Below are 14,341 nucleotides of genomic sequence, written 5' to 3' on the forward strand. Positions count from 1 at the left end.
TCGCCAACAGCTTCTTTCTCCAGGCTGTTAGGACCCTGAACTCGCTACCCCCTTCTGCGTAGCGTGCGGCACTGTTGCGCTATTTTCTGGAATGTCTGCTGTACGCGCACTTGCTCCTTTTTTTGCTCCTCTTATTTATTTATGTATTTATTTATTGTATTATTTATTCATTATTTATTCAAGACGCTGTTGTTATACTTGTTTACTTGTTTGTCTGTTGTGGGCCATGTCTTGTCACCGTGGGATAGGGGGGAACGAAATTTCTTTTCTTTGTGTGTCTTTGGCATGTGGAGAAATTGACAATAAAGCTGACTTTGACTTTGACTTTGTAACACAATGGACATTTAACATAACCTAACAACATGACACTAACATGACAATGTGCACTTAACATAACATAACAATATACATTTAACATACAGTTTGTGATCCCATAAAGTATAATTATGTGTAAGAGTTCAACAGTTGATGTTTTAGTCGATGTTTGAATATGGAGACAGATTGTGATATTTTGAGGCTGTCGCTCAGCTCATTCCAAATCCGTTGTCCCCGGCACACCACACTCATACCGGTTCTCATTAATTTGCGTTTTTTACCTACAATAAGGTGTTTGTGTCTAGTATTGTGGGTGTGCTGGGGAACACAGATGGGAATGAGCTGTTTTAATCTGTGGTTTGAGTCTGAGATGACCTGATATATTACACAAGCGTTGTGATAGTAATTGAAATCGTTGAGTCGAAGGATACGATAACGGGCAAACAGGTGACGGGTGGGTGAGTTTGGTTTTGTCCAGGAGATGGCGCAAATGACCTTTTTCCGTAATATTTCCAGTTTCTTGATATGGCTGGGATAGGAGTTGCACCAAATAATATTACAATAGTTAAGATGTGGTTCAAATAAAGTTTAATGTAAAGTGAGAAGGAATGAGCATGGCAGCAGGTGCCGCAGCTTGAAGAAAAGACCAACATATTTTGACAGTTTATGAGCTAGGTAGTCTATGTGACTTTTGAAATTTAAACAATCATATATGTGGACCCCAAGGAATTTGGTAGAGTGGACCCTTTTAATCTCTTCACCATCTATTTTTATTTTAGTGATAAAATTTTCCATTTTCAATTGTTCTTTGTTAGAGTGGAATAGCACATAATTGGTTTTTCCAATGTTGAGGGAAAGTTTGTTTATCTTAAGCCAAGAGTTCACCCTCTGTAGTTCCTTGTTGAGGTCATGAAGTTCATAAATATTATTGTGTGATATAAACAGGTTGGTGACATCTGCAAAAATTATTTCATGGAGCGTTTTAGAGGAATTAACCAAGTCGTTTATATAGATGATGAAGAGCAACGGGCCAAGAATAAAGCCTTGTGGGACCCCACACTTGATGCATTTCTGTGGCGACTCAGTGTTGTTAATGCTGACATATTGTTGTCGCTGAGTAAGATAACTTTTGAACCAGTTAAGAGCTAAGCCACGGATCCCGTAATGATTCAATTTATTTTCCGATCAATGGTGCCTTTGATAGGTTGAGAAATACACCAATACCATAGTCCCCTTGTTCTAATGTGTCGTTAACTTTTTCAAGTAGATCCAGGATAGCCATACAGGTGGTGTGTTCCTTCCTGAAACCGTATTGGGATGATGTTAATATGTTTAGTTTGTTGAGGTAATTGATTAATCTATTGTAGACGATTCTCTCCAATATTTTGGAGAGGGTGGGTAGTATCGCTATGGGCCGGTAATTGGTTTTATCATTGTTGTCACCAGATTTGTATATAGGGATGATTTTTGCAATTTTTGTCCTTTCGGGAACAATGCCTGTGGATAGGGAGAGGTTGAGACCGTGGGCAAGTGGGTCAGCAATTACATTTGCTATAGATTTTAAAATACTGCAGTTAATCTCATCCTCACCAGCTGAGTTGGAGGTCTTTATGGACTTTATGATTTTGAGAATTTCATTTTTGTCTGTTGATTTCAGGAAGAAAGTGGTTGGGTAAAATACCTGTCAGGTAATGTTGATACAAAGCTCCCTGTAGTTGGCTGATCTCACTTGATAAATTCTCGCCTATGGATATAAAGTAGTCATTGAATTCATTAGCGAGGTCAATGTTGCTGTTCGTAAAGGAGTCGGGGAGCGTAGTTTGTCTATGGCGTCTGTTTAGGACATTGTTTAATATGTGCCAAGATTTTTTTGAGTCACCCTGCGCATCTTGCAGGAGTTTGCTATAATGGTTGGCTTTACTTATCCTTAATAAATGTGTAAGTTTATTTTTGTAGGCGGTATATTTATTTTCATTTTCAATTGTTGTCTGTCTTAAATATCTTTTGTATAATTTATTTTTGTGCTTAATGGAATTAGAGAGCCCTTGGGTTACCCAGGGTTTAGTTTCCCTCTTGCCGCATGTGACAGTCTTGACAGGGTTGGTATTTAATACTGCATCACTGATTGCCAGGACCGGGCTGTCATATGCCATGTTTGGATCATTGCACATTGTACCAGTCTTTAGCCTGGAGGTCGGTGTGTAATTGCTGTAGTGTACTCTCATTTATGACTCTAGTTTGCACTATACCAGACGGTTCTCGAGCGAGTGGGGATGGAGTCCGTGAACTGACAGATATGGGAGCGACAGCTGCACTTCTACGGCCACGTGGTACGCTACCAGCCCTCTGATCCAGCGAACAGGATCCTGTCCGCTCCGGACCCGAGGGGGTGGAAACGCCCAGTAGGGCGACCGCGTGCGCGGTAGTTAGAGCAGCTCGGGAAACATCTTGAGACTGTGAGGGTGTCTGGCCGGGCGTGCGCTTGGTCCTACGCCGTAAGGTCACCGATGGAGTGGGGCAAGAAGGTGAACTTAGCAAAGCGTCACCGCGACGCGTGCCCCCATACCGGACCTGAACTGACACACACATACACGCACACATACACACACACACGCACACACACAATAACCGATGCCGTTTAATAATGTGGACCTTTATTGGGTAAATCTACAAGGGAATCATAATGAGTACGTTGGGAAAGAAAACTAAAATATAGCAAAGAAATAAGAATTTCTTCGGATAGACAAGATAAATGATAAAGTCAGCGATCTGGTATGAATGTGCAAAAAGGTGAGAAAGCTTAACTCCTTTTCGCCTAATCTATGCACTAGTATTTGTACACTGGTAGATTGCACTCACTGATTGTGTTCTTGTCTGCAGCCGGAGGCAGTTTGGGAGTGTCTTTGCAGTAAGGCAGGCCATGTAGGAAGAAAACATAAAAATAAAAATGGGAAAATTGAAATAGGCTGGCTTTGCGCAGCATGTGGTCAGGGGAAGCTCTCAACCAGTCTTGCCCTGGTGATACACACCTGGCTTTTGCTGTATCCGGCCTGGTTTGGACTTGTAAGAAGTTCTGGCATGCTGAATCCACCATGGTGGAGTTGGGCAGGAACCGATGTGAGCTCACACGCACTGCCTTGGCAAGCAGCGACATGTGGACCAGTGCTGGCACACAGCCAAACAAACAAGAAATAGATTTCAGGACCAAAATAGTGAGGTAATGTGCTAGTTCCGTGAACAAAGAACCTCAGGCCCCCTCCAACAGCAGAGAGGGGAGACTTTCACCAAATGTTTCAGCAAGAGAGAGGCCAAGAAGCGAGTTTCCAGAGAGAAGAGGAAGTAGCCCGATTTATAACCGCAAGAAAACTTGGCCCGCCTCCTGCTCAGGGATAGGCTGAAGGCCTCTGTAATTCAATCCGGTCATTTGAACAGGAGGCGTTAAATTTACCCAGTCATAGAGTTGAAATTTGCGATTTTACGTTGTGGATAGATTAGCTTTGAAATTGCCGTCTGCTTGTCTTCAGGATATGGATATGGGTTACTGGATCCATGTCCTGTGGTCTGATGAGACCAAGATAAACATATTTGGTTCAGATGGTGTCCAGCGTGTGTGGTGGCAACCAGGTGAAGAGTACAAAGACAAGTGTGTCTTGCCTACAGTCAAGCATGGTGGTGGGAGCGTCATGGTCTGGGGCTTTATGAGTGCTGCTGGCACTGGGGGGCTACAGTTCATTGAGGGAACAATGAATACCAACATGTACTGTGGAATACTAAAGCAGAGCATGATTCCCTCCCTCCGTAAACTGGGCCGCGGCGCAGTATTCCAACACGATGATGACACCAAACACACCTCCAAGACGACCACTGCCTTCCTAAAGAAGCTAAGGGTGATGGACTGGCCAAGCATGTCCCCAGACCTAAAACCTATTGAACAACTGTGGGGCATCCTCAAACAGAAGGTGGAGGAGCGCAAGGTCTCCAACATCCACCAGCTAAAAGCACCATATCCAAGTCCACTGTCTGCTGTATGTACACTTGCTCCATTTTTGCTCCTCTTATATTTATTATTATTTATTATTATTTGTTTATTTATCATTTATTCAACACTCTTATTTATTCATTGTTTGTGCCTTCTTGGGTTTTTTGTGTTGCTTGTATGCATATGTGTACTATCTCACCGAGGGATAGTGGGAACGTAATTTCAATCTCTTTGTGTGTCTTTTAGTATATGAAAAAAAATCGACGACAAAGCGGACTTTGACTTTGATAAAACAACCAAATAAACAAAACAAAAAACTACATCTGAAAAAAATATATATTTTCAGACGAAACTGGATGAGGGCGCTCTAAATTTCACCGTTGGCCGTGACTCATCAACTGGGTGGGCTTAAGAAAAATGGCACCAAAAAGAAACTCATATTTTGCAGGTTACAAACTTCAAGTTGTAAAATATGCAGCTGAAAACAGTAATCGAGCAGCAGAAAGAAAGTTTGGAGAACCGTGATGTACCAATGGATTACTATTTCAAGTGACGTCAGTAGCACGGCGCGGCGCTGCGGTTGTTTACATAATGGACAAACGTATCCACGTAAGGACTACCGGCATCATTAGCGGTGATCATTTCTAAGTGACACGGAGGACAAAGAGTTTGAAGGAATTAAGGATTTGGAGTGACATAGAAGGTTTGAAAAACTATTATGGCTTTTACGCACGCCCGGTCCTACTCTGCTGAGTCGGGGGCCGGCGCTCGGCCAAGTGGCTGTCCGCGAACGGTGCATGGGGCTCGGACAGGGCCATTACGCACGCCCGGTCCTATGTCATGGAGCTCTCGTGTCTGGAAGTCCACGCCGCCACACGCTTGGGAGTTTGTTTTGTTTAATAAAGAGCCGTTTACCAAACCCACGTCTATCATTGTACTTTGTTAACGCTACAATATAGTTATATACTAGATCTGTGGAATAAAGACGAGGCTGATGTCAGGGCGCACGCGCGGCGATGTTGACATAGGACGAGGAATTTGATCGATGGGTTTAATGGATTTAAAGTGCACGGATGGTTTGATAATATTATTGGCTTATATTATAGTTATTTGAAATATAGTTTATCTATCGTTATATGAGCCTGTGGAATATTTTGAAGTGCAAGCGGCCTCAGCCACGCGCACCCATTGTTGACAAAGAACGATCGATGGATTTAATGAATTGGAGTGACACTGATGGTTTTATAAACATGTTATTCATGTAATAGTTGTCCTTAATCACTCTATATATTACGTCAGGCCTGTTCTCAGCTCTTTGTTTGTGTTTGTCACGTTAGCATACCTATCGTTTAGCCTGTTGTTGCTATTTAATGAATTGGAGTGACACCGATGGTTTTATAAACATGTTATTCATGTAATAGTTGTCCTTAATCACTCTATATGTTACGTCAGGCCCGTTCTCAGGTCTTTGTTTGTGTTTGCCACGTTAGCATACTTATCGTTTAGCCTGTTGTTGCTATCGTTTAGCCTGTTGTTGCTTGTTCATGACTGTTTTTGGTTTGGGATTTTGTCGAATAAATTGCCCCCAAAATGCGATTTATACTCCGGAGCGACTTATATATGTTTTTTTTTCACTTTTTGGGGTATTTTATGGCTGGTGTGACTTATACTCCGGAGCGACTTATAATCCGGAAAATCAAAGTGAAAGTCAAAGTCAGCTTTATTGTCAATTTCTCCACATGCCAAAGACACACAAAGAAACCGAAATTTCGTTCCCCCCTATCCCACGGTGACAAGACATGGCTCACAACAGACAAACGAGTAAACAAGTACAACAAAAGCGTGCTGAATAAATAATGAATAAATAACACAACAATAAATAAATAAATAAGAGGAGCAGAAAAAAAAGGAGCAAGTGCGCGTACAGCAGACATTCCCGAAAATAGCGCAACAGTGCCGCACGCTACGCAGAAGGGGGTAGCGAGTTCAGGGCCCTAACAGCCTGGAGAAAGAAGCTGTTGGCGAGTCTGGTGGTGCGGGAGCGCAGGCTCCTGTACCTCTTCCCAGAGGGCAGAAGGTCAAACAAAGAGTGAGCCGGGTGACTCACATCTCTGGCAATCGAGGTTGCCTTGCGGGCGAGATGGGAGGTGTAAATGTCCTTCAGGGAGGGGAGCGAAGCACCAATAATCTTACTAGCCGTATTCACTATGCGCTGCAGGGCCTTCAAGTTCTGTTCAGTGCAGTTACCACCCCAGACAGCGATGCAACTGGTGAGGACGCTCTCAATGGTGCCACGGTAGAATGTAGACAGGACTGCCTGAGGAGCACATGCACGCCTGAGCTTCCGCAGGAAGTACAGGCGGCGCTGAGCTTTCCTTGCCAGTGATGAGGTGTTTGCGGACCAGGAGAGGTCCTCACTGATGTGCACCCCCAGGAACTTGGTGCAGCTCACCCTCTCCACCACAGCACCGTCGATGATCAGCGGCAGGTGTGTTGTGTGACCCTTCCGGAAGTCAACAATGATTTCCTTGGTCTTATTGACGTTCAGCAGGAGGTTGTTGTCCCTGCAACACGTGGTCAGAAGGTCAACTTCCGACCTGTACCGAGTCTCGTCGCCCTTCGTGATGAGACCCACCAGAGTCGTGTCGTCAGCAAACTTCACTATGCGGTTGTCGCTGTAGGTCACAGAGCAGTCATGCGTCAGCAGGGTGAAGAGCAATGGACTGAGCACGCAGCCCTGGGGGGCCCCTGTGCTCAGCGTGATGCTGGCGGAGATTTTGTCGCCAACACGCACCACCTGAGGCCTCTGACAGAGGAAGTCCAGTAGCCAGTTGCAGAGGGAGGTACTGAGGCCCAGCTCGTCGAGTTTGGAGATGAGTCGCTGCGGCACAATGGTGTTGAAGGCAGAGCTGAAGTCCACAAACAGCAACCTCACATATGAGTCCTTTCTCTCCAGGTGGGTGAGGGCCGAGTGGAGGGCAGAGCAGATGGCATCCTCAGAGGACCGCTTGGCACGGTACGCAAACTGGAAAGGGTCAATGGTGGGGGCGAGAACGGACTTGATGTGCTCCATGACCAGCCGCTCAAAGCACTTCATGATGATGGGCGTCAGTGCCACAGGGCGGTAGTCATTGAAGCAGGACGGTGCAGGTTTCTTCGGCACAGGAACGATGGTGGCAGCCTTGAAACACGAGGGGACGATGGCCTGCTGCAGGGAAACGTTAAAGATGTCCGTGAAGACACCCGACAGCTCCCCAGCGCAGTCCTGCAGCGCTCGACCCGGGATGTTGTCAGGGCCCGCCGCCTTACGGGTGTCAATAGCGGCAAGCGCCCTCCTCACACCGTCGGCAGAGAGGCGCAGGGGCTGCTCGTGTGGGGGGGGAGTGGTCTTCAGCGGGCAAGTGCTGTTCTGGGTGTCGAAGCGAGCAAAGAAGCGGTTCAGATCGTTCAGCAGACGGACGTCGCCCTCACAGCTCCTCGGCGCGGGCTTGTAGTCCGTGATGGTCTGAATGCCCCGCCAAAGGCTACGTGCGTCCTTGCTGTCCTTGAAGTGGGTGGAGACCTTGCATGAGAACGCCTTCTTCGCTTCTTTGATGCCTCGGGACAGGTCGGCCCTCGCTGTCCTCAAGCCAGCCTCATCCCCCGCTCTGAAAGCCTTGTCCCTGGCCCTCAACAGTCTGAGGACAGCCCCCGTCAGCCACGGCTTCCAGTTTGCGCGAGTGACGACGGATTTCGAGCAAGTCACATCATCGATGCACTTCGTGATGTAAGAGGTAACAGAGTCAGTATACTCCTCTATGTCCGTCCAATCGTTGTAGGTGGCTTCCTGCTTAAACAAGTCCCAGTCAGTGGTGTCGAAGCAGTCACGAAGTGCATCGGAGGCACCCTCAGGCCACACTCGAAACCGCCTCCGAACCGGCCTGGATGCCTTTACCAATTGTCTGTATGCGGGCAAAAGCAAAACGGTGAGATGGTCAGAAAGCCCCAGATGGGGGAGGGGGTGGCTTTGAAAGCTCCCTTTTGCGCCGAGTAGACTAGGTCCAGGAAGCTGTCTCCACGTGTCGGAAAAGGAACATGCTGGTGAAGCCTCGGGAAAACAGACTTCAGGTTGGCATGATTGAAGTCTCCAGCGAAGATGGTGAAACCGTCAGGGTGCGCTGTTTGCTGTTCACTGACAGCCTGGTACAGTTCACCAAGCGCCGCGATCCTGTCTCCTTCGATGTTGGAAGGCGGGATGTATACCGCGACTAGCAGAATCGCGGTAAATTCCCTCGGCAGATAAAAAGGACGGCACTTAATGATCACAAACTCCACAAGCGGCGAGCAGTGCTTACATACCACCACAGAGTCCGGGCACCATTCTTCTCGGATGTAGACGCATATTCCACCTCCTCGCGACTTTCCCCCTCGTACAATGGCACGGTCCGCCCGATAGCACGCTAGCCGCTCCAGATGCACGGCAGAGTCCGGAATGTTGTCACTCAACCAGGTCTCGGTGAACACGAGCACACAGCAGTTCCGCACCGTCCGGTTCGTAGACCTCAGCAGGCGAACGTAATCCATTTTGTTGTCCAGCGATCGAACATTCGCCAGGAGAATGGAGGGCACCGCCGGTCGCGCTGGGTTGGCCGCCAGCCTGGCCCGGACGCCTCTGCGCTTGCCCCTCTTCTGCCTCCTCGCACACCGTTTCCGACGGCTCCCAACCGGGGGAGGAATAGCGGGTGAGGTCGGCAACGTTTCAGGACGTAGCAGTCCGAGCGCCTTTAATGTCGACGCTTCAAAGTCCAGAACGCCGCAAAACCCACTTCTGCCGATGTCAAGCAGAACCTGCCTGCTGTACTTGTAGCACGATAAGGCACGAAGAGACGAACACACAAGACTGTTGGACGAACACTCATTAGACGGACAAATCACCGTACTGACGGGACAGAGAGTGGCCGCTGCGTGTGCACGCGCCGCCATCTTGCAAAAAAATAAAAAATACGGTAGTTATGTAGCTTTTCCAAGTATTATTGAGTCCCTTAAAAGGACTAACTCTGCATAGTGGCCTTACGTCCTTAATATAAATAAATACATCAAAAACACAATACACAAAATCCCATAATTAAAGCTGAACATCTACATGTAAATCACATCCATTCTGGTGTTGTATAAAGTCCACGTCACAACATTTTGTCATTCTGCAAATACGCCCTGATCTAACTATGCCTTTGACGTTAACCCCCTTTTTTATTTGCGTTTCTTTTTTCCCCCTCTTGCTGTTGTGTTCGTCTGGTAGCCTTGGTTTGTGTCCAAGGTCCGTGCAGTGATCATGTTTTAACTTGGAGTGACCTGAAATCAAAGTTTGAATGAAAAAAAAGTACTAATTGCTATTTATTCTCCCCCCACCGTAGATGCATGCCAAATCTCCGGCAGTAGAGGAAACGAGCCCTGATTTCATCTCAGTTTGCACAGATACATGCAAACAGAAGTGCACTATTGCCACAGCATTATATCCTGCCCACAGAACCACATGCTCAGGGAAGGATGAGGGGGAAGTGGATGAAGAAGAAGAAAATGAAGGAAATGATTTCTACATCAACAGAGATGGTGAAACGTCCTCACAGGAAAGTTCCTGTCGTTATTCTGGTGCTGTATTAAGGACAAGTTTGACTGTGAGGTCACAAACTGAAGCAGATGCATCTAATTTATCATCTGGGACTGTTTCAGCAGAGCTGGATCAATTCAAGACTGGAGTTGAAAATTGCACTTTTTTGTCTCAGCAACCTGAAATGGAAGTCAAGGAGCAACTCATGTTTGAGTTGGAAGAGGAAATTAATGAGAATACTGTCAACGTGTCTGAAAATGTCAACCTATTATCTGTGACTCTGACTGCTATAACCATATGCGAGAAAGAACTTGTTGATTCTTTGAGGCTTTCTGAACCTTTGATGTTCAGAGACACAAATGAAATTTTTGTCCATACAGACTTAAATGACTTGACATCAACGGTCTATACATGGTTTGGTGAAACTCGCTATGAGAGTAAGTGTGATGACGTTGAAACACAAGATAGGTTGGACGAAGAACAATTCTCAGGATATGTGCGACGCTGATTTGCTTCTGCAACATACAGTCATAGAAAAAATTAATAGACACATGTGGCCTCAGTTATTTGTTCATTTTTTTCAAAGTAGGCACTTTTTAACTGAGAAAATTTTGCACATCTTGGTATTTTGTTCAAATGTATTAGGATTAACAGCTTGAGGTGTATCACCTTATTTTCGAAGGTAAATTTAAAAAAACAAGGTCTTGCAAAAATGGAAGTAAACAGATAACAAATAACAAACGTGTACAACATACATAACATTCACACAAACATTCTTGTCCTGAAAATCAAGAAGTTTGATCAAGATGCTTCTTGGTTTGTTGCGGGGATCTGGACGCTTCAGAAAAGTGGTAGGAGTGCGGTGAGCCCTCTCAATCTTAAGCGGTGATGGGAAGTTCTCCTGCCCCAGAATGTGGAAGATCAGCTGTGTTAGAGATTTGCTCACTCCAACTTATTTTGCAAGAACCACACGGGAGACAAGCAAGTCCTTTTTAGACACCTGCAGGTGGAGAGTTCACTCGTTCAAGGAATGAAGTCTGAACCCTCGTTCCTGCGAGGGGATATTTATTAAGAGAAACAGAGTGGGGGTTGAGAGTGGGGGTCAGAGTAGACAAATGGCCGAAGCCCCTGGCTGATCAAAGCACAGCAGGGGGTCCTTCACGATGTTGTGTGAACAAAACAACTTTGATTGCTTCCTCTGCAGCTAGTCAATCAGTTCAAAAGATCTTAGCACTTTGTTCTACTACTTTTGTTAAGACAGGACAAGCGAGTTTAATTATTACAGGTTACATTCCAACATAATCATAGGATCAAACTAACCTGAAAACCCTAACAAGCTGGGTCATGAGTCTGACCATGTCTCCAGATTCTGCAAACTCAGGTACGCCAACAAAACAAAGGTTGTTACGTCGGCTGCGATTTTCAAGATCCTCAACTTTGTTTGTCGGACTCCAGTCGTTAAATGCAGGTCATGAGATGGTTACGTTGTCCTCATTAGATGAGTTGTGTTGTTCAAGCAGATTGACTGGGTGGATAGTGAGCTTTGAATCATATCCAAGCTGGTCTGGACTGTATCAATTTTTATGTCCAGGTGAGGCAGCATATCAGATCTCATCTGTTGAATAGCAGCCAACACTGCCTGTAGCACCATTTGCTCCAGCCATCGTACCATAAGTAGTCCACGAAATGTCCTGTTAGATTAAGGCTCCTATGTAGGTTAGATTAGTTGAATTGGAAAGACGCTCAGGATTCAGTACGCTAATATGGAAGCAGTTGGCAGACTTGAGCTTAAGACGTGCTCACTCACGATGCGACCACCTTCTTTCTCATGCTTTTCATTTTCTCAGTCAGCTTTATGATGTGGATGATGCTTTATGACCAGAACACTTTATAGCTGAATCTCTGATGCCTGCAAGAACAAGACAAACGTCATGGGACAGGGCACAGACCACCATTTAACAACCACAATTGATGGACACATGCTTCGTGGCTTTGAACATCATCTACCTTGGGTCCACCATCAGAAGCTTGCACACCCTAAGGCAGCAGTCAAGAGCAGTCTTATCCGCATTACACCAGTGTCTGAAACAACTCCAGCTTTATGGAGAAGACCAAGCTGCATGTCTACCAAGCCTGCATCCTCAGCACTCCCCTCTATGACAACAAGGCCTGCAACCAGATGCGAGACTGTGGAGGAAACTCCAGTTTCCGCCAAAGATATCTGCCTCACATTCAGCAAATCTCGAAGGATGAGGTACCAGACCCGGAGGCACTGATACATGCCGGTATAATGAGCATGGTGGCCATCCTGAGAGAGAGAGAGGGAGGGAGACACTCGGCCATCTTTGCAGGATGGACCTCTTGTATGACAAACTGGCGAAGGCTACTCAACTGACCGGATACCCACGCCTCCACTAGGATGTATCCAAGAAGGACCTAAAGCAGTGTCGTATTGATGCCGAGGACTGCACGAGAAGCAGTGTGTAAGAGGGTGAAAAAGCAAAACATGAGGGCCTTGCTGAGAAAAAGAGCTAAGAGGAAGGAGAAGAGAGTGCAAGACACAGAATTAAACAATGTTTATTTAGACCAAGTGTAATAGATACTGTCACTCACAGGTCGGGCTCTTCAGCCACTCCTGCAGGTGCCACTGAGCCATTAAAACAGATTTACTCCATCTTCTCCTGGACGGAAAGATGCTGACAACGTTCATTTCAAAGATGTGCATTTTCAAGAGTTAATAATTTGAATTTCTTGACCTCTTAATGTGTTCGAGACCATCAGTTGTGTTGAAAATGGAGAGTTGCAATACAGTGAGTGTCCCTATTTGAGTACTGTTCTAATCTGATTTAAGGTTTTCTAAAACTATCGCTAAAAGATATATTCTCAACTAGGCAAAGAAATATGATAGTCCATCATTACGTAAAGAACTTTCAACCTATCCCATGGTACAGTCACAGAGACCATCTAAGATTATGATGAAACTGGCTCAGGACTGCCCCAGGAAATTGAAAACTTTGGGTTACTTCTGTGCCCCAAGGCAAATTCATCAGACTTAACTAGCCTCAGAAACCACAAGTTAACAGCCCCCCGGATAAGAGCCCACCTAAATGCTTCACAAAGCTCAAGGAATAGCATGGCAAGGCATGTTTATTTATAAAGCACATTTCATATACCGTATTACCATATCGTACAAGGCCCTGGTGGAGAACTTTGTGCAGTGGTGTGATACCAACCACCTTCTGCTCAACACCAGTAAAACCAAGGAGCTGGTGGTGGATTTTAGGAGGAAGAGAGGGACCTCAGCCCCCATCACCATCAAGGGAGTGGAAGTTGAAACAGTGGACTCCGACAGGTACCTGAGGGTACACATTAACAACTAACTGGACTAGACCGACAACACCGAGACTCTTATCGAGAAGGGGCAGAGCAGGATGTTTTTCCTGAGAAGGCTGAGGTTGTTTAATGTTTCTGATAGGCTACTGAGAATGTTTTACCAGTCAGTGGTCTCCAGTGTCCTGTTCTTTGCTGTGGCCTGCTGGGGAGACAACATCTGTGGCAGGGACGCTACCAGGCTGAACAAGCAGGTGAAGAAGGCCAGCTCGGTGGTGGGGACCGGGTTGGACAGCCTGGAGGTGGTGGCTGAACAGATGGGGAAAAAACTGGCGGCCATGTTGGCCAATCCCTCCCATCCATGTACATCAAGCTGACGGGGATGAGGAGCAAATTCAGCGACAGACTTGTCCTCCCCTGTCAGAGCACAAAGAGATTTGGAAAGTCGTTTATTCCAGCTGCACTCCAACTCTACAACCAGGCCCTGCCGGCATGGGGAGACCAGGAGCTAGAGTTGATAGGCTAACTGACTTGGGACTTTTATTTACACATGATGCATTTTAGCAAACTTCCAGCTTGCACTGCATATTTATTGGACCAGCAGTGTGTTTATAATTTACATTGTCAACTCTGTTTTTCTGTTTGTCTTCCTCTTTTTAAACGTCATGAGCTGTTTGACAACTGACAACTGATTTTCCCCAGAAGGGACAATAAAGGTTTCAATCAATCAATAAATTTTCTGGACCATAAGTCGCTCCAAAGTACAAGTCGCACCAGCCATAACATTCACAATAAAGAAGAAAAGCACATATATAAGTCACATTTATGGGGGAAATTATTTGATAAAATCCAACACCAAGAACAGACATGTCATCTGGAAAGGCAATTTAAAATAAAAATAGAATAGAGGCAATAACAGGCTGAATAATTGTACGGTACTCTAATGTTACACGACACATAAAGAACGAACTGAGAACGTGCCTGACGTAACATATTAAGAGTTATTCAGATAACTATAAATAACATGCTAACAAGTTTACCTAACCATCCGTGTCACTCTTTAAAGCCAATGAAATCTTCATCCAACCCCGCTAACTCCGGAGGTAGAAGATGCAGCGCTTCCTCTTCTA

General features: G+C 45.7%; 1 protein-coding gene across 3 annotated transcripts in view; it reads left to right on the forward strand.

Annotated features, from left to right (window-relative positions):
* The window catches only part of crfb1 (cytokine receptor family member b1), an 82,026-nt gene extending 68,080 nt beyond the window's left edge, over positions 1-13,946 (forward strand). For all 3 annotated transcript variants that reach the window (XM_088383554.1, XM_088383553.1, XM_088383552.1), the window contains one exon: positions 9,688-13,946. In XM_088383554.1, the coding sequence (XP_088239680.1) occupies positions 9,688-10,389 (702 nt within the window). In that variant the 3' untranslated portion in view covers positions 10,390-13,946. The remainder of the gene's footprint in view (positions 1-9,687) is intronic.
* The last annotated feature ends 395 nt before the right edge of the window (positions 13,947-14,341 follow it).

This window comes from Syngnathus floridae, chromosome 8, assembly GCF_059516105.1.
Source record: "Syngnathus floridae isolate MCC-2025c chromosome 8, RoL_Sflo_1.0, whole genome shotgun sequence".
In the NCBI taxonomy this organism is placed as follows: domain Eukaryota; kingdom Metazoa; phylum Chordata; class Actinopteri; order Syngnathiformes; family Syngnathidae; genus Syngnathus; species Syngnathus floridae.